Source organism: Trichosurus vulpecula, chromosome 2 (assembly GCF_011100635.1).
Source record: "Trichosurus vulpecula isolate mTriVul1 chromosome 2, mTriVul1.pri, whole genome shotgun sequence".
Taxonomy (NCBI): Eukaryota; Metazoa; Chordata; class Mammalia; order Diprotodontia; family Phalangeridae; genus Trichosurus; species Trichosurus vulpecula.
Genome location: NC_050574.1, coordinates 382301483 through 382322587, shown reverse-complemented (window position 1 = coordinate 382322587; position 21105 = coordinate 382301483). Strand labels below are relative to the sequence as shown.

At 38.8% G+C, this 21105-nt stretch overlaps 1 protein-coding gene across 1 annotated transcript in view; it reads left to right on the top strand.

The window, feature by feature from the left end:
- The first annotated feature begins 248 nt into the window (after positions 1–248).
- Positions 249–21105, top strand: part of CXADR (CXADR Ig-like cell adhesion molecule) — a 42448-nt gene continuing 21591 nt past the window's right edge. Inside the window, exon 1 of the mRNA XM_036745274.1 lies at positions 249–882. Coding sequence (XP_036601169.1) covers positions 840–882 — 43 coding nt within the window. The 5' untranslated portion in view covers positions 249–839. The remainder of the gene's footprint in view (positions 883–21105) is intronic.

Here is a 21105-nt window from a genome sequence, read left to right as displayed (position 1 = left end):
ATATATACAACCTGTTATGTTTAATATACTTAGTTGAGGTCTTGGATGTCAACTCTGTTTAGAGTTAAGACGATTATTTCTCTTTCCACTCTTTGGCTGAAATTTAAGGCGATTTCTTCCTTTTCCCAGGGGATACGACGAGAGCCTGGCTCTCCTTTTAATTACACTTGTCCATTCTTTAGGGTTCTCTTTAAGGCCGGGGGGTCAAATAAAATGAAGTGTAAATGCGTTTGTGCGTTACACCAGTCAGAAAAATTTATCCTATCTCCAGGGAATAGCGTCCAGACTTTGCTCTGGGAATGTAGCTCTCTCAGCAAAAGGGGTGGGGGTCTTGAGTGAGCTACACCTTTTTTAAAAAATTTAATTGTGGGTTGGCCAATTTAAAATAAAAGACTACTGAGTATGGGCGGTGGCTAATGCAGATGAGGCTCTGTTTTTTCCTGCAAACCCACCCTCGGGGTATTGGTGCCTTCTCCCCCTCGCTCCCGGCGGGCACGTGTAGCCTTTCACTCCAGGACCATCATCATCATCCAACCCCAAGAAGGTGGTCTCGGGGCGTCGGCGTGGGGCTCGCGGCGGAAGCGTGAGAAAGGATCGGACCCCGGTCGGACCTTGAACCCTCGGGCATAGGCGCGGAGTTAAAGCCTAGGCTCGGAGCGGAAGTGACGCCAGCTTCACCTGCTCGCCCTGGTGCGGGCTGGGAGAGGGAGAGGACAGCGGCACCGAGGTGTTGCTGAGCCAGGCTGGGAGCCGGACCGGCGGGAGAGTGCGGACCGGAGTGAAGACAGTCTGTGTCTGGGGCCGGGGCTGGAGCGCAGAGCCAGGGCAGTCCCCTCGCCATGAAGCTCCTCTTGTGCGTTGCGCTCCTGTGCTGGACCGCGGGTGAGTAGAGGGGAGAAGAAGGATCCCCATTGAATTCCTGCAGGTCCGGGAATTACCCCGCCTGTATTCGCCCTGGGTACAATGGGGCAGAGAGACAAAGGAGTAGGACTCTGTACTCGGGGAGGGAGAACCGCGGAGCCGAGCGGCTTGAAAGGGATTTTGCGAATAGGGGGTAGGTGCTTTGCATAGTTTGTATGGTGACTGGGAAGACCACCGGGAGGTGGCCCTCCCTACTGGACCTCGAGGCTTGTTTGTTGGTCTGGGGGGAGATCGCCTGGTGGGAGAGATAAGAGGCCCCGAGGGAGCCATGGAACAAAAGAAATGTTCGAAATCCATCTCTCGGTCTCTTGGGGGTTCAGGATTGAACTCCTACTGCAGTGGAGCTGAAATCGTGTGGTCCTTTTGATAGCATTTGCAGTGATCACCCTCACTGCTAGGGCTGGTTCCCAAAATGGGTGGTGTGTGTAATTGATGTGTTTGGGGCGGGGGGGGGGGGGTATGGAAACTGAGGGGAGGGAGGGGAGAATCATCCAGCCTGGGAAGTCCAGTGTTCCGAAGGGACCTTTCGCACGCAGCCAACTCTTTGCTTTCTCTTCCTAATTTGCTCGTATCTCTCTTTTTCTTTTTTTTTTTTATTCTTCCTTCAGTTGTATCGATGAGTTTCCACTGGTTTTCTGTTTCTCTGGCCCACTTTTGTTTGTCATTTTATCGTTTCCGGTCTGGGTCACCTGTATTTTAAGTCCTAGAAGGTGAAATTGCAGATAATTAACGCTTGCCATTTTAAAAAGGTCTCTGTGTCCTGGTGGCACCTGTGATACACCAGTTCTTTTAGAGAAAGGTATTGGAGTAAAAATTAGCAGGAGTTAATAGAAGATTATGAATGATCTAAGCGGGAACGAGATGTCTGAGTAATGGTACAGTTCTGAAGAAATCAAATGGAGATTCCTGCAAAAGGATTGGTTTCTGTAGGGGAAAAAAAGTATCAATGAATTAGAGAGGATTGAGTTGTTTTATTTCTTAATTTCTAATTAGTAGAGTTCTTTTGGATAAAATGCAGTGTGGGGTTTTAGAATTCTTAAAGCATTTTATGCAGGATTTTCTTTGTTGAGGGAAGTATGATATCTACATGTTATTACATATCCATTCATACACATATACATACATATGTGTGTGCCTTTGAAATAGAAGTAAACCTAGCATTTGCTTTTATTCCTGTTAAAGTAGTGTTTTTTGGTGCCAACTCTTTTGAAAGTAAAAAGGTTCAGTGTATTTTGTCAGACTTCCCTACTTCAGAACTTGATGATTTGTATTTTGCACAGCACCTGGAAGGTTAAATGTTAAGTGTATTTTGCTGCAGAATTGGGATGGCACTTTCCGTTTCCTGTTGAAATGTGAATTCCATTGTTGCTGACATGGCTATGAATATTACTCATGGCATGAAAATCCTATTTTGAAAGTAATCACTGACTGGAAACTTGACCACTATCTGTTTTTTGTTACGTAAAGCTGACTTAAATTGTTTGGTAAAATTAGGGCTTACCATGGCCTGTTAGAAAGCTACTCACTTTTGAAATAACTATTGTTCATTCTTTTTTCAGTATCTCTTTGGAGAGCCTTTCTTTAGGTAAAAGCAATCACATTTTGAAGTATTGAAATGAAGAAATGGACAGATCTTCTAGATGATCAGCCCAATGAAATGGTTTAGTTAGGTTTAGCCAGTTTTGTTGTAGATATGTTTTTTTCTAGAATTCACCATTTTGCTAGTCCTATTTTGTATTACTTTAAAATTCACATTCTTTTCCCTGGAATTGGAACTCTCTCATACAGCAGTATGAAATTATCATTAAGGAAGGGGCCTTAGAGATCACTTAACCTAATCCCCTCCTTTTACAGATGAGGAAACCTGTTGTAACTTATCCAAGATTACCAAGGCAGTAAGTGGAAAAGGGGTAATTCAAACCCATGTCTTCTAACTTTAAGATCTGAAGTTCTTTCAATTTTATCAACACTGCTCTTTTTCAGATTTCCTGATGACAATTTTAGAAATCTCTGGTAAGATAGAAGAGGTTTGGGGGGTGCTGTGACCCTGAGAATGCCTAGGCAGAGTTGCCTGGGATGAATTCACAAGCTCAAGCCTTCTCTTAGTCAAGTGGCAAAAAGTTTATTTTAATGCTTTAGCAAAAGTGGGCAAGGGTCCTTATGGAACCTGCAAGAGATGGAAGATTGTGCTGAGGTTTATATGGAATAGGGGCATGGGAAAGGAATGCCAGGTATACTAATTAGTTAATCTAAGGGTTCAGGTGTCTTTGGGAGCTATCGATGGAAAAGTGTGGGGAGTATACCAGACCTTGAGGGAGATGTCAGAGGCGTGGAACTTGGGGATCTGGCAGAAGGAAGAGGCCTTGGGCCAGCCAGGGACAAAAATCATTGGGCCAGGCACCCCTCTCTCTGTCTGTTCTGATAAGAGAATGCGTTCTGCAACAAGAGAAAATTTTCTCACAGGACAGAGCCCTGCTGAGAAACTGGGAGGCTTCCAGAGACATGATCTTAGGGCTGGGGCCTGAGCACCCCATCAAGATCATCCATATTCAATGTACATACTATTTGTTTGCCTAGGTAGGACTATAACCACTCGAAGGTAGTTGATAGATTAAACTATGAATCAGAGGGCTTGTTACCAAATCTCTTTTGTGCAGCATTTCTAAGTACTCTATTCTTTTCTCTTCCCTTGTATTCTATGACACTAATCTTTTTGTTCTCTCTTCTACCTTTCTAACCATAGAAAAGGCTTGTTGGTAGGGTAGAAATAGTACTGGCTTTGTTGTCAATTCTGTTGGCAACTAGGTGGCACAGTGAGCCTAAAGTCAGGAAGACATTCAAATTTAGCCTTAGACTCTTACTAGCTATGTGACCCATATGACCCTGCAGAAATCACTTAACCTCTATGTGCCTCATTTTCTTCCACAGTAAAATGGGAGGATAATAATAGCACTTACATTGTAGCAATGAAGATAAAATGAAAGCCTGGCACACAGTAGGTGCTGTATAAATGCTTATTCCTGTCACCACCACCTTCTGAAGCCCTGGGTTCATATGCTGCCTGTCACTTATATCCCTGTGATTTCAATTTTTTTTTTTTTTTTGCTTTTTGGTAGGGCATTTGTGGTTAAGTAACTTGCCCAAGGTCACACAGTTAGTACATGTGTCAAGTGTCTGAGGCCTAATTTGAACTCAGGTCCTCCTGACTCCAGGGCCAGTGCTCTAATCACTGCGCCACCTAGCTGCCCCCAATTTCAATTTTCTCATGTGAAAAAACAAGGCAGTTGGACTAGATAAAGTTTGTCCGAGATCCTTTCCTGCTCTAAATTTTATTTTTAAGTAGGTGTACCAAGATCATCATAATTACATATATTCTTTCCTTTTTGAATCCACCTTTATGATCATTCCCATATATCTATATTTAGCTGATATCTCTCCCTGAGATTTAGTCCTACATTTCCACTTGCCTGCTGGATATCTCAACTGAATTGCACAAACATTTATTAAATATCTAATGCGTACACATCATTATACTTAGTCTCTGGGAGAGATGAAAAGATTACATAAGTCCCTCCTTCATGGATTTTAGCATCTATTGATAGGATCTGACATAAACACAAATAATTAATACAAAATAGTAGTTAGAAGGAATGGATGAATTCTTTTGCTAAGCACTGGGCTAAGTGCTGGGGATGCAAATAGAAGAGCACTGGCCATTTCTATACTCTTACATTTCAGTGGAGGTGATAACACACTTTGAGGAGTGGTGGCCTGGGAAAGGTTAGAAGTTACCCAGCTAATTTTTTCTTTAAAAGACTAAATAGTAAATATTTTAGGCTTTGTGGGCCAAAAGACAAAATCAAGGACATTATGTAGGTACTTATATAACAAAAGAAAACAAATTTCCACACATTTTTTATTGATGAAATTCAAAGTATTATAATAAGAGTACAATTTTTAAAAATCATATGGGTCTACTAATGAAGAATGGAATTCTTTTGGGGAGGGTAATACTTAATTGGGGTTCAGAGTTACTGATCAAAATCAATTAAAAATATTTATTAACTTAACTGCGTACCTGGCACTGTGTTCCTGGGTTAATGCTGCAGATACAAAAAGAGGCAAAAGACAGCCCCTGGACTCAAAGAGTTTATAATCTAATGGGGGAGACAACATGCAAACACATATATAAAGCAAGCTGTATTCAGGATTAATAGGAATAGTAAACGGTTTATATGTAAACGGGGAATTAAGAAGGGGTTTACATATAAATAGGGAATTAAGAGGGGTTTGAAAAGGCTTTCTGTAAAAATGGGATTTTAATTGGGACTTAAAAGGAAGTCAGAAAAACCAGTAGTAGGTGGAGATGAAGTAAAGGATTCCAGGCTTGGGGGACAGCCAGAGAAAACACCAGGAGCCAAGAGATGGAGTATCTTGTTTATGGACGAGCAAGGATGCCAGTGTCATTCTGGTGAAAAGTATGTGGTGTGGGAGAATGATGTAACAAGACTAGAAAGGTAGGAGGAGGCTAGGTTATAAAGGCTTTCAATGCCAAATAGCATTTTGTATTTGATTCTAGAGGCAATGGGAAGCCACTGGAATTTGAGTAGGAGAAAGGTGACTGTACTTTTGGAAAATCACTTTGATGTCTGAATTGATGTGATGAATTGGAGTGGCGGAAGACTTAAGGCAAACAGACCCACCAGCAGGCTCTTGAAGGCTCAAGGTGATGAGGCTCTACCCTAGAAAGGTGGTAGTGTCAGAGGAGAGAAGGGGGAATATTGAAGAGGTGTTACAAAGTGAAATCTGCAGATCTTGACAATAGATTGAACATAGGGTGAGAGACAGTGAGTAGTCAAAGATAACACCTAGGTTGCAAGCCAAAGGACTGGGAGGATGGTATTACCCTCCATGGTAATAGGGAAGTGGTTGGGAACAGGGGGAGAAGATGAATTTGGTTTTGGACATAGGGAGTTTAAGATGTCTACCGGCCATCTAATTCTAAATACCTGAAAGGGTGTTAGAGGTTGAAGGTCAGCAGAGAGGTTTCCAGGGGAGGATAGGTAGATTTGAGAATCATCAGGGTACAGATCCATGGGAGCTGATGAGATGACCAAGTGAAGTGGTATAGAGGGAGAACAGAAGAGTGTGTACAACCTACAACATGGTTGTAATGGAAATGGCACTTCCCAATCCTTTAATGTGAGTAGTTGTAGTTATTATACTGAATTATGGAGGATCAGAGGAAAGTTTCATAAAATAATATTTGAATAGTGCTTTAAAATCAGGGCCATTCCAGGTTCAGGGAAGGGCGTATAAAAAGGCATATGTGCTTGGAGCTTAGGCTAAAAGAAGAGCAGTGATAAGGTAGCTTTAATAGTAGAGAGGTAGCAAGTCATCTAGGGCAGAGACCTTTGCCTGCTGCAGACCAACAAGATTAAAATTTAAGTGGGAAATATTTAACAAAATAAGTAAAAATAAAGTAGAACATAGGTTATGTTAATATGTTGTTTTCTTAGTCAAGTTGTTTTCTTAGTGCAGCTTGTAGGGATCCTTTGTAAAATTTAATGGCCCTCAATTTCTATTCACTGGTCCAGGACTTGAAATACTAGGATAAGAAGTTTGAATTATAATTCAGTAGGGTTTGGTTTAGTTCAGCAAATATTAAGAACCTACTATGTTTATGGAACTGTGCTAAGTATTGGATAGATATCCAAAATGCATGCCTCTGACAGTGTGATTTATGCCACCCCACCTACAAGCATAGAAATTTACATAAATGCTTTAGTAAAGAAAACAGCTACAGCAGAACTCTCACTAAAATGGCAAATCAAAATATATTATCTGTTGTTTCAATAAAAACCTAACATTGGACAGCCCTGGCCTATGCCATCTAAAATTCTATTAGAGAATATGGTATGTATTCAAGTAGGTAAATAGAAGAAGATAATAGATCATTTGTGGGGGTTTGGGGGCTCAGGCCTGGGCTTGGGGTTGAGACAGAGAACACTAATAACTGGAAGGAATTAATAGAAGTGTAGCTTCTTATCCCAGCCTTGAAGTAGTAAGATAAGGATTAAGGATTCAGAGACATGGAGTTGAAAGACTACACTCCCAGGAAAACCTCAGTCAGCACCAGACTACATTGGTGTATAAATTTAGTAGAAATGACAAGGTAGAAAGGAGATGGAATTGACAAGATTTGACAAGCCCAGGAAGGTAATAGTGGTGAGTAGGTGACTAAAGTCATGGAGAAAAGTAGGAGAGGGGGTTGTGGGAACATGTTAGCTTAAGATCCCAGATCCTCTGTTCCACTGGAGCTTAGCAATGTACCACTCTATTAATTGATAGAAAGAATCACCTCTAGTCAGTGCCCCATCCAAGAATCCATAGAAGGACTCTTGAAGTCCTGAAGAGATCCTGGGACAGAGAAGGTATCGGACAAAGTGCAGAGTGTTAGAGTTCAGTCAGCACTGCCCGGAGTCTTTGGTACAGTTCCAGCATTCCTGACCTCAGCCCTGCAGTGCCCAAGACCAGGCAAGCCCGGCCTTCAGGGAATGCTTGTTGGACTTTTGAGGTTTTCACCACAGTCTTTCCTGACACTCCCTGTCCAACCTGAGCCTTTCCCAACCCCACAGCTGGCTGCTTGAGAACTTTCCCAGCTGGTCTAACAAGGCCTGAAATCACCCCAGTCCCCAGAGTCCAAACCCAGCCCTAGCCTTGCAGAGAGTAGTGTCAGGGCATTCCAGGAAAGGTCCAATATAATACCAGTGGCCCCAGCCTAGCTTCTGGAGAAGGGTCCTAGACAAAGGCTGGCCAGAACACTCCCTGAATGAAGCCCAACAACTGAGGGATAGGACCCTAAGTGAAGGTCCCAAAACCCTGTAACAAGAGGAAGCCCTAGACATAGCCCAGCACTGGAGCAATTCTTAAATTACAGTTAATTCCTTCCAGTTATTAGTGTGTGTTCTCATTCCCTCCCCCTCTTCTCTCCACAAATTATCTAATTATTATCTTCTGTTTACTTAATTTGTGTCCTTTGCCATATCCAATACCTAGCACAGTGCCTTAACCATAATAGTTTCTTAATATTTGCTGAATTAAATTAAGCCCTACTGAATTATAATTCAAACTTCCTATCCTCATATTGAAAACCCTAGACAATCTGGTATCACTCTACCTTTAATCCTGCCTGATCATAACTCTTCTTTTACTCTCTTCTCCAAGCAAACCAACATGCTTTTGGGATTTTGTTCATGCTATTCCAGAGCTATGCCTGAAATGTACCCCACCCTTCCTCTGTTCAAAATTTTCCCCAATCAATTGCCTTGGAAAAAATTCATGTTTTCAAAACGAGTCTCGTAGCAGAACTTATTATAGAGGGAATTCTTATTAAGGTTTGACTAGGTGGTCTCTGGAGTCCTTCCCAACTCTGAGATTCTGTAATCTGTTTGTAGAAATTGAAAGGAATGTTATGTTGAAAGGGTTTTTAACAATGTTGCTAGGGGTTCATGAGGGAGGTGTCTGTGAGACAAGCTTTGTTTTCATTGTTATTTGACAGAAAGGATGGCAGTTTGGGAGTTTAGCTGCAAAATTTCCCTTTGCCTTTTGTAGATGTTAAAAGTAGAAATAATTTTATGTTAAATGAATATGCTGATATCTAAGGGATGAATTGGTCTATAAAAAGAAGCATTCCAAATAGAAAGGCAAAAATCATAGATTGAAAATTGGATGGGATGATTTGTTAATTATTTATTTCAGCACGTCTCATAGCAAAGAACTAGAAATGAAGTACATCTCTGTGCCCCTCCACCATGCCTTCCTAAACGTTAAAGTAGGATTTCTTAGCTGTTTTTTAATTTCATAGATGACCATGACAGTTTGATGGACTCTATTCTTAGAATATTTATTTAAATTTGTAATGGAAGGAAATGCATAATTTCAATTAGAGCTTAGTGAGAATGTAATTTTCTTCCCCATCCAAGCTCACTGATTCTTGCAAATTTGGTCACGGACCTAAGTTAAGAACTCCTACAAACCTTTGGCTTAATGTCTCAGAAATTGTATTTATACATCAGTCAGTAAATATTTAAGCACCTACTACGTGCCAGGCAATGTGCTACATTCTGGGGCTACAAAAAGAGGCAAAAAATTAGTCCTTGCACCTCAAGGAGCTTCTAGTCTAATGGGGAGACAACATGCAGACAGTTGATAACTTACCAAGGAAGCTATTTATTGGATAAATAGGAAATAATTAACAGGAGGAAAGTACTGCGAAAGGCTTTCTGTAAAAGGTGGGGTTATTATTGGGACTTAAAAGAAGACTGGGAGGTTAGAAGTCAGAGTGGTGAAGGAGGGAGAGGTTCCAGGCATGGGAGATAGCTAGAGAAAATGCTGGTAGCTAAGCGATGTGGTGTCCTTTCCTTGGGTAAGGGAGAGGTTTACCTACAAATTTCACCCTAACTTTCTATTTCACTGTCAGCCTGAAAGTAGTATCTGTGGATTTCAGTTTGAAGGCTGTAATGTTCAATGATACTGTTGGTAGACCATCAAAAAAATATCTGGTATCTCTTTCACAGGCTTCCAGGTGGATTTTCTTCTCAGTGGCTTGGTTATTTTAATCCCTGCAGATGAAAGTCTTTTCACAGCATCAGTCTGTAACAACAGTTTGAAAATTTCATACATAAAGATGGTCTACTGCTTTGTTATTTTTATTTATTTTTTTTTGCTTTGTTATTTTTAATATCTCAACTTTATATGTTTTTATAGGTAGGTTGGTTAAAAGGCATTGGAGTTTACCAGATGGTGTATAAGTTATGCCACTGGGTGAGGAAATAATTTCCTATAAGGCAAAATAAGTATCTAGTTATTATCCATTGATTCAATAACAATCCCAAACCAATAATCCATAGGCAACAATCAGTACTTAATAACCCAAAGACAATACTTAAGAACCAGTAGTAAATAACAAAATTATTATACACACATCCTTCATATCCACTAGCAAGTAAGGGATTAGTTGTTATCCTAGGTCACTAGAGATGCATGTTTGTTTTAAGTATCAGAGCAACTGAGGGCCACACAATGATATTTTATTTCAAACCACTACATGCATCTTGTCTCATTTCCATTTTATCAGATTATTTGACTTTAATAATTATATAATTTATACAATAATATAAATAATAATGACCAACAAATGATATAATACATAATAGTAATTTACTATGCTATATTACTATAGTAATATCATATACTCTGCAGTCATTATTCCATGTAATTTGTTGTTGTCTGTTCTTTGTTCTCGAAGAGGACCATGACATCAGGAAGATGATGCCATGACTTGGCAAGTGAACTTGATTTAAGTGAGGGAGGGCTGTACAAGGTCACCAGCCTCACTTTGTCCTCTGGAGCCATCCAGGTCCAGTGGCAAGAAGATATAGGTCAGGATGACTGGAGATTCCTCCCTTCCCCCCACCCCCATGTAATTTACAATTAAATTGAATGGTATTTCCTTGAAAAGTAGTAGAGCAGTTATAAAATTCAAACACAAAAATAAAATGAAATTCAAACAGAGGGAGGTTTTGTTTACTAATTGTTTATTTAATATCTTAATATTTGCAGTCTAACATTGGACACAAAATTGGACACAATCAGCACAGGCCATTAAATAACTAAAATTTTGAAAAGCAATCATGATTTATCTTAAGCTTTCTATGAGAAGCCTTTTGGTTTTATTTTGTGGATTCTGCTTTATCACAAAGGATAATTTATTTTGTTTCTTTATTAACAAATCAAGTTCATAATTTTACTTATATTCTAGTTGAGTACCATATTCATATTACAGCTCATACTTTAAATCCAGGTAATAAAATTATCTAATGATTATTTATCTGGGATTTTAACCTAATTCTAGAGGCCAGTCCTACCATGATTGCTGGTATAGTACAGACAAAGGAAGATGGAGCAAGAGAGAAAAGTACAATTTCAAAAAACATGTAGGAAAGATAACTCAGTCAAGGAGAATTTTAAGGAAAAGGACTGTTTTGGCAATAGGAAGGCCCTGAAGATTATCTTTTGACTCTGTTTTATGGACATAGTTAATGAAATTACCTTTTAGGTAACAGAGAATAAAATTACTAACATGTTTAAGATACCAGACATAGGTATTACTTGACAAAGTTAACATCTTGAATCTGAACACTGATAATATCTTTTCAAGGCTTTGGGATCTTTTTTTCTTTCTGCATGTGATTTTAAATTCATATCATACTCAAATTTTACCTTGTCAAGGTTTTAAATTATCCTGTGTCATTGTTTGATGAAATAATTAAATTTTCAAATATTAGACCAGTCTAAGATTGACTTGCTCTGACTATGTGCTTTATTTCTTTTTTTATTTTATTTATTTATTTATTTATTTATTTATTTTTATTTTTAGTTTACCACACACGGTTCTACATAATTTTGAGTTCCAGATTTTCTCCCCTCCCTCCTCCCTCCCTTCCCAAGACAGCATGGAATCTCATATAACTACCATGTATAACTTCGCATTGAATTAATTTACACACTAGTCAAGTTGTGGAGAAGAATTATGACCAATGGAATGAATCATGAGAAAGAAGAAACAGAATCAAAAAAAAAAAACCCAAAAACAAAAGAGAAGCAAAAAAGGCAAGCATGTAGTGCGCCTCAATCTGTATTCAAACTTCACAGTTCTTTCTCTGGATGAAGATATGCTTTCTTATTTCAAAATTATGCTTATTGTTATTCATGGGATTTCAAATCTTTCTAAGATATAATGCAGTTTTACATTCTTGCAAGAAAACTTCCAAACATCTGAAACATAACACTGTATCTACATTGCTAAGACACAAAATGCAATGATCTCTCTCTCCCCCCCCCACCCCAACCTCAACAATAAAATATTCCTTGATCTCACTAGGGAAAGGTTAATTTATTTAAAGACACACACACACACACACACACACACACACAATTGCTTCAGTCAAATGAGGGGAAGTGGAGAGAAGACTATAATTTGTTTAGCAAACTAATAAAATGGTATTATGGTTTCTATTTAAGAAGTCTCTTAACACAGTAAAACAGACTTCATAGTTCTACTCTGAACAAAAATACTTCCCATATCCTGGGGCAACATAGAGAAGTAAATAAATGTCTATCACTTAGCAAGTAATTAGAGAAGCTACTGATAATTTCTGTAACTAATAGTAAACAGTCAGAAAAGAGTATCAAAATATGGAGTGCTGATATTTAACCAACTTTCTCACCCCTCCTGCCCCAGTTTAGTTGGTAAAATCAATATGAATTTCTCTGTATAAACCATGAAATATTTTGCACATTTTGTTTATCCGGAATCCAGTTGTTTGATTTGCTTGGGCAGTTTTCTCTTTGTGGAACAGGTTCTTTGTTAAATGCAGTAATATTTCAGAAAAGGAGGAGAACATAGACTTCCTACCCTTCCTTCTTGAATTTTGACTGTTTTCTTAATCCTCTCATAGCCAAATTCAGAATGAAAAGAGATTCACAGCTTCTTGGTATTGGGCTTAAAAACCTAAATATTTGGGAAATTTAGAATATCATCTTGCAGAAAAAAATTTACTCATTCTAAAATCAGTTTGTTGTTGTTCAGTCATTTGGTCTTGTTCAACTTTTTGTGATCTCATGGACCATACTGTCCATGGGGTTTTCTTAGCATGGATAATAGAGTGGTTTGCTATTTCCTTCTCCAGTGAATTAAAGCAACAGAGGTTAAGGGACTTGTCTAGAGTCTAGTAACTAAGTGTGTGTCTGAAGCCAGATTTGAATTCAGGTCTTCCCGAGTCCAGGCCCAGCAATCTATCCACCGAGACACCTAGCTGCCTCTAAAATTGATTACTGCTAAGTTAATTGATGCTTATAAGTCATAGCAGCAAGAGTGGACACATAGCACACTTTAAAAAATTTTTCTACTGCAGTACAAGCGCTGCGAGATTGATGGAGACTTTCATCCATATCGATCAGGCCCAGATGATAAAGGTTTTCTGCACACGTGGGCTAATTTCTCCATGGTCAAACTGACAGAACAAAAATACTTTATTAGCTTCACCCATAAGTACTCACATGCATCATAAGCATCGAGGTTTAAATCTAGATGCCTTTTTTCTTAGTTCTTACCGTCTTAAGATTTTACTATGGTAACAATGACTGGAATTCCCATACTTAAAACCGAGCACTCCAATTCACTGACAACACTGAAAATGCTAGGAAAGGCTATCAGTTTACTGCCTTATCACTTTGGGGGAGGGTAGAGGGGCTGACAGATACACATTCCTCTCCCCACCCCTTCTGAGCTCCTATCTAGTGAGCTGGATTCAAAGAAAGTCCTGACACATCAGAAATCCAGAGATACACAAAGGATGTTGTGGAGTATGGATAAACCACAAACCAATTCTCACTTGAAAGTCTGCAGCCGCTCTGTTATAGAGCTCAGACTCTTGCTGGCTCAAAATGAACAGAAGAGAAATAGAATAACCGGCGTAAAGGTTTTGGATGTTGCTGTTCGGTCGTGTCCAGCTGTTTGTGACCCAATTTGCAGTTTTCCTTTAAGGCTCCACTAAAATCTCATCTTCTACAGGAAGCTTTACCCAATCTCTCTTAATTATTTCCTGTTTACTCTGTATATGTAACTTGTACGTATTTGTCATCTCCCCCATTAGACTGTGAACTCCGAAAGGGCATATTCTAGTTTCTTTTATTTGTATTCCCAGCACCTAACACAGTGCCTGGCATATGTTGTTCAGTCACTTTTTGACTGAAAACCCCATTTGGGGTTTTCTTGTCAAGGATATTGGAGTGTTTGCCATGTCCTTCTCCAGCTCATCTTACAGATAAGGAAACTGAGATAGACAGGGTTAAGTGACTTGCCCAGAGTCACACAGCTAGTAAGTGTCTGAGGCCAGATTTGAACTCAGGAAGATGAGGCTTCCTCACTCCAGTCATGGCACTCTATCCACTATGGCATCTAGCTGCCCCCTTCATTACAATATGTATGGATAACAGCCACTTTTTTCCAGTTCTTTGCTACAAAAAAAAAATTATGCTATAAATAAATTGCTGTATATGGAACCTTCCCATCAGTGGTCTCTTTAAAGAATATGCCGGTCTGTGGCATCCCCTGGGCTAATTGCTTGATTTGCATAATTCCAAATTCCTTTCCTGAATGCCTCTACCAATTCACTGGTCCAGCAACAATGCTTTAGTTTTCCTCTCTTTCCACAGCCTTTCCAACATTGACTATTCCCATCTTTTTTCATCTTTGCCAAATTTCTGATTTGATCTGCATTTCTCTTATTAGTGATATGGGTTATTCTTTCATATAGTTAATAGTTTGTAATTCTTTCTGGAACTGCATACTCATCCTTTGACCACTTTATGTTGGGGAATGGATTTGAGTTCTTACATATTTCTATTAACTGTCTATATATCTTATATCAAACCTTTATCAGAAATATTTGATACAAAGAAGTTTTCTCTGTTAACTTCTCTATTCCTAGATGTATTAACTTTGTGCGAAAGCTTTCAATTTCATTTATTCAAAATTGACTATCCCTTGTTTGGTTAAGAATTCCTGCTCTATTCATAGCTGCGAGTGTATACTTTAATACTCAGTTGCAGACTCATTTTTAATTTATTATAGAATGTTTTTTTCCTAAGCCTTATTCTGCCACACTGCTTTCCTTTTCCCCTTCAGCAATTTTTAATAAATAGGGAGTTATTTCCTAAAGAATTTTGGGGGGGTTTATCAAACACTGGGTTGAGTTCCGTTATTTCTGATATTTTTCCTATTTTAGTCTTTCATTTTTCTATTTTTTTTAACCAATACCAAGTATTTATTATGATTTGCCACTCTGGAACATAATTTGAGGCTCTGAAGTATTCTATTCCTCCTTCATTCATCCCTTTTTTCTTTATCTCCCCTAATATTCTAGATCTTTTGTTTCTCTAAACGAATTTTGTTTTTTATTTGTTTCTACAAAGTATTCCTTCAGGACTTTGCCATTACATCTATAAAATCTATAAAATAGTTTTGACAGTATTTTAATTTTTATTCCATTAGCACAGCATAGCTATGAGAACCAAATAGTTCATCTATTTAAATTCTTTATTTTTGAAGGAACCTTTTGTAATTGAACCTCTACAAGTATTGACTGTGTTAGATAGATTGATCCTAAATATCTTAAGCATTTTGTTGTTACTTTGAATGGGATTCCCCTTCCTATTGTCTCTTGGAGATTGTTATTATAAAAAGGTTCCTGATTAGACCTGTGATTTTTACTGGATTGAAGTTACTAAAGGGGAAGCATTCTAGAAGACTGTCAAAGGTTCATGACTTCAAAAGAGATTATCCAAAATCGCCAGGTTGTGCTCACCTGCACCATTTGTCAGGGCTGTCTCACAGGTCTAGTGACCTTGACTGCAGATATTTTTTTTTCAGTCTTGTCTCCGAAGCTTCAGTGAAGTTATTCTATGCTTTTCTCCTCCCTTTAGTGGAGGCACATCTCCCATTCAAGAGCTGTTAAACCCACTTCAAGGAGAAGGGGTGGGGAGGCAAGGAGATTTCAAAGAAAAAGGAAACTGGCTATTACTGAGGAGCAACATCAGCAGTATGGTTTGCAAAATCCCAAGGGACTCAGCAAATACGACAAACACCAGCAAGTTCAAAAGCTATTCTGAATATCCTACTTTATACCAGGAGCATGAGTCTTCTGAGGAATATAGGAAAAAGCTTCAGGAGAATCTGAAATTTAAAAGCTGTTCAGAAGGAAGAGGTTTCTTGGACATGGGCTATGTTGTGGGCACAACAAATGAATATGCTGAGAACTGTTTGAAGAAATTTTTTAAAAAAGTGAATTTCTGAGCGACCAAGAAAAAGACCTATACAGTCTAGTAGAACTGGATAATGAAAACAATGAGATATTCCAAATTGGAACATCAGGCCCAGCAAGAAATCCACAACATTAAGAAAAAGAAGAGCAGGCTCTGTCATGACACAGGAAAGACCTAAACAAAATGATCCCAGTGTTGGAAGAAAAGCCCCAGATGCCAGATGTGGACCAGCTGCAGGACTTAGGAGACACACTGTACAAGAATGAATCTGTCACTACAAACACCAGAACCTTGCATCTCAAACTCAAGCAATTCTTATTACAGTAATTCAAGCAAATTTAAAATCTCAAGGATCTCGACTGCTACAGTGACACTATATTAATTATTTGATGAGAGAAAGAGGACTTTTACTTTTGCAGATCTCAGACATAAGCTGTTTACATCTCCAGAAGTATCTACTATGTGAGTGAGAGAGAATCCTCTCTTGTACCTGTGGACCTGGGTGACATTTCTGAAGAGGAACAAGAATAATTTATCTTTGTCCGTTCCTTTTTACCTATTGTAAGGAGCAACTAACCTGATAGTCTCCCTCCTCACTAACAGTAGAATGGCATGAAGTACTGATGCCTGGGAAATCCAATTCAATCCAATAATCCAATCAACACTTATTAGGCACCTACTGTTTGTCCACCACCGTACTCTGCCCTGGGGATACAACTGATAAAAGGAAAAACAGTCCTTGCCCTCAAGGAGTTTACCAAGTAATGAGGGGAAACCAAAAGAAGCTGGAAAGGAGCTGGGAGAGACCCCTTGGATTCCCTGGGGTGGAGGTAGATGCAAAGTAGAGTGGGCAGACTGCGTGGCAATGTTTTGAGATAATTCTGAAACTATATCCTACCTTATGATCTTCAGAGGAGTCTAGTGGGAAAGGATTTGAAATTGAGTTTTGGTCTTCTCTAATTAAAAAATTAGAATGGCAATAGGTTCTTTTCCTGTTTACTCCTTGTCTTAGCTGTATCTATGACTGTGATCCACTATAGAAAATAATCTGTAAAAATTAGCCTTTTCCTCCTTTTATATTTCTATCAAGAATTCCATCAGTAGGAAATGTATTAGACTTAGTCAAGAAAGACTTTTGGAATCCTGCCTCTTAGATACCAACAAATGGCATAGACACAGGTGCCTCTTTAAGGCCTATCCCATGATAATTTTTAATAAATATTTGAATTGGAGTGCATTAAAAAATATGCTCTTGATTTTGGGGGGTTTATTTTGTAACCTACAACTTTGCCCAACCCATTATGTCAATTACTATCTTTGCTGATTCCCTAGGATTTTCTAAGAAAGCTGTCATCAGATATCATCATCAAATGAGGATGGTTTTGTCTCCTTTGCCTATCTTTGTGCCTTTAATTTCTTTCTCATCATTTTGCTATATCAAGATACTTCAAATAATAACAGAGAGTAGACATCTTGTTTATGCTTTTACTTATTTTGCAAAGATTCTAGGTTATTCCCATTGCATTTGATTCTTTTTTGATTTTGGATAGATACTTTTTAGGATAAAAAAAATCTATACCTATACTTTGAGGATTTTGGGCATAAATAAATGATGTACTTTATCAGACTGCATCTATTGAGAAAATCATGTGAGTTGAGATTTGGGTAGGTTTTGTTTTTTTTTTTTTTTTTTGCTTTTAATATTATTACATGTTGATTATTTTCCTAATTTTGAACTATCCCTTGCATCCATGTGTTTTAATATTGAATGGTAAAGTTTTGAAATACTACATTCCATTAAAGAGTAAGTTGGCAATCTCCCTTAGCTGATAACTTATCTTGCCAGGGGAAACCCAGGGAAAAATATCCAAGGTACACGTGCACGATAAGGCTCCTAGTTACAGCCCTGCTATTGGGGGAGGGAAAGGAGTCCTTCAGTAAAGCATGAAGTTCCTGATCTGCCCCTTTCATTCTGCATTTTCTAAGTCAGAAAATTGAGATGTAGGTGAAGATGCTGAGATATTCAGTCTGTCTTGTAGGGGGAGAGTGCAAGATGAGAATGGACAGAGAGAAAGTGAAAGCAAAGATGTACTCACAAAATGAAGGAAACCACCTCCCAGGGTTCTGGATAGTTAGGTGCCCAACACAGATGGAATTGGGGTGAATTTTAATGGGGTTCTTATCTGGGAGCAGGTGTTGGGGGCAAGGAGCCAGGAATTTGGACCTGGGGTGTAGAATCAAGGTATGGTATCGGTTCTGGCTCATGCTAGGTGGAACACCTGGGTTATTGGCAGCTGGTTTATGGTTAGCCTCCTCATGGGTGTGTCTTGCTTTGACCAGGTGACTCCAGTATCTACTTTGCTTATTAGGACTGTATTTGTCTCAAGGAGGTTGATAAAATGCTTCCTCAATTTTTGAAAATAATTTGTGTAGTATGGTTATTTATTATTAATTAAATGTTTGAAAGAATGTTCCTAATCAGTTTGACTAAATCCAGCTAGTAGCTTTGTTTTTTAGTTCTGTATTTTGGTTTCTGTAATTTGGTTTCCAATTTGTCTATTCCCACTTCTCAAGATTTCCTCCTTTATGCTTATTTTGATTTGTTTAGTTTCTAATTTTTTTTAAATGTATACTTAGTTCACTAATTCTCATTTTGATTTTACTAATGTATGTTTTTAGCCATGTAATTTTTCTTTTAAGGACTGCTTTAGTATAACCCCTTTTTGGGTGCTAATTTTCCTGAGTCAGGATGTTGAGGCAAGATTAAGGGAATGATCAGCCAGTCAATCAGTAAAAATTTATTTAGCAGGTACCCTGTGCCAGTGCACAGGGGATACAAATACAAATAAAAACAGATGGCCCCTGTCCTCAATTTAATGGAGGAAGAAAATGCACAAAAAGGAGCTGAGAAGGCTGAGTTAGGGGTATAGAGGAGGAAAAAGGTACCTGGTGGGGACAGTGTTGGAGAGTTTCACAGAAGTCCAAAAGCAGTATAGCTTGTGGGAAATGGGGAGAAAAACTATGCTGAGCCCTTTCTCTAAATAGAAATCCTGGGGGCCATGGCTCTCTACGTCAAAGAGGCTAATCAAAAGAGCAGAAGGTACTGATGAAATGTGAGTACGAGGCAACATTAGATTTCCCAGTGGTGAGTTACCTGGGGAAGGGAAGTCATGATGGACAGTTCCAGAGAAATCCAAAAGCAGTATAGCTGTTGGGAAATGGGAGTAAGTGGGCCTCACTCTTCCAACTGGGTTGAGACTGGCTCTTTTCTTTGCCCTTGTTTCAACATTTATTAAGTGCCTCCTATGTACTAGAATCCGTTCCAAGTACCGGGGATACAAAAAGAAGCAAAAGACAGTCCTTGACCTCCAGTAACTCCCAGTCTAATGAGGGAGACAACAAACAAATATGTTCAGACAAGCTCTGTCAAACATTTCTTGACATCTATTCCCCCTTGCTGCAAGTGCCTTTCCCCCCAAAATTACCTTGTATTTATTTTGTAATGGAAAGCCCTCAGGGGCAGGGACTCTCACATAGTGCCTACTAAATGGTCGATCCCTTGGTTCGCTCTTTGAAGGAAGGCTAATGGGGGACAGGGTAAGGCTAGCTATCATGTGAAAAGAGAGAGTTTAGTCTCACTCTGGATCTGTACAGCAGAATGAGGAGCAATAGGTGAAAGTTACAAAGTGGCAAATTTAGGCTTGTCAGGAAACAACTTTCCAACAGTTATCCATACATCTTGAAAAGTAGTAGATTCCCCTTTATTAGAGATCTTCCAACAGAAGGTAGCTGTCTGCTTTTCAGGTATATCCTTTTTGTGCATGGATTGGATTACATGGCTGCTTAGGTCCCTTTCAATTAAAAAATTGTGTGATTACCATTGGGCCAGATCTAATAAGAATAAATTAAATAAGGATAGTTGTAGCCTTATACCTGGGGGTTTTGAAATAGCACCACAAAAAAAGATCTCTTGGGAGTGTTAATGGACTTTTAAGCTTCATATGAGTCTACGATTTGATATGAGATGACTGGGGAAGTGGTTGTCACATCATACTCTGTCTGCCCTGGTCAGACCACATCTGGAGTATGATGTTTAGTTTTGGGTGCCACATTAAGGGACGACATTGAAAACTCCTGTATCATCCAGAGGAGGGCTGCCAGAATGATGAAAAACCTAGAGACTGTGCTACATATGAGTCATCCGAAGGAATTGGTTATGTTTAGTCTGGAGAAGAGAAGATAAAATTTGGGACTAGAGGGAGAATGTGAGCTAACATGACTTTGGCTTTTGAATGGTTGTCATATGGAAGAGTAACTATTCTTATCACTTCTTAGTGGGTACAATTTACAAAGACATTTAAGTCTGATGTAAAGTAAAACTTACTAATATTTAGAGCGATCCAAAAAAAAAAAAAAGAAAGAAAGAAAATATAGCCAGAAAACCACTTGGTATGTTATTGTAGAAGAGATTTTCAGTGAGGTACTAGCTGGACAAGATAGCCCCTCAGGCCCATTCCAGCACTGAAATTGTGTAATTCTGTGATCTCACCTCCACAGTTTTACATCACACTTAGATGCAGTCCTCACCTAGCCACAATTCTACCTAAGAACATAATGGAAAGATCTTTCAACCATTTATCAATGCCCCGCACAAATTTTTCATTCAAGACCTAACCAAAATATATGCTCCTTTTATCCTGGGCCTCCTCGGGAATTAAGACAAACACCAGCAGTTTGATAATTGCCTGATTTTTAAAAAAGAAAAGTGAGTGTGTCATTTGTATGTGTTTTTACATGATACCTATTTCTGGTTCTTTCGTGTCTACGTGTTTTTCTGTCATTCTGTGTATGTCTCTCTCAGTCTCTTTCTCTTTCGTCTGTTTTTCCCTTTTCTTTTCCCTCTTGGAGTGTTTTCTGTCACTCTGTTTATGTTTCTCTCTGTCTCTTTCATCTCTGTTTCTCCCTTTTCTTTTCCCTCTTGGAGTATTGCAGTTTACAGGTTCATTTTTTCCTTTATATTTAAGAAATTTATGCGATGAAAGGTATCTCAGAGACAGAAAAATACCAAAGGTGTTGAAAAAAATTGTGACTGAGGTAAACATCAACAGCCATGCATTGGGAAACAGGCAGTCACCTTTTTAGCATTGACTTTGAAAGATGTTGAGTATATAAGACCCATTGTGTTTATTGATTCTTGATGGTGAAAGATCATTTGATTCACATCTTTTCCAAGAACATGTGCATCCAAATCATTCAAAATCCCTTGAAAGATATAACAAGAACCCCATGCAAGTG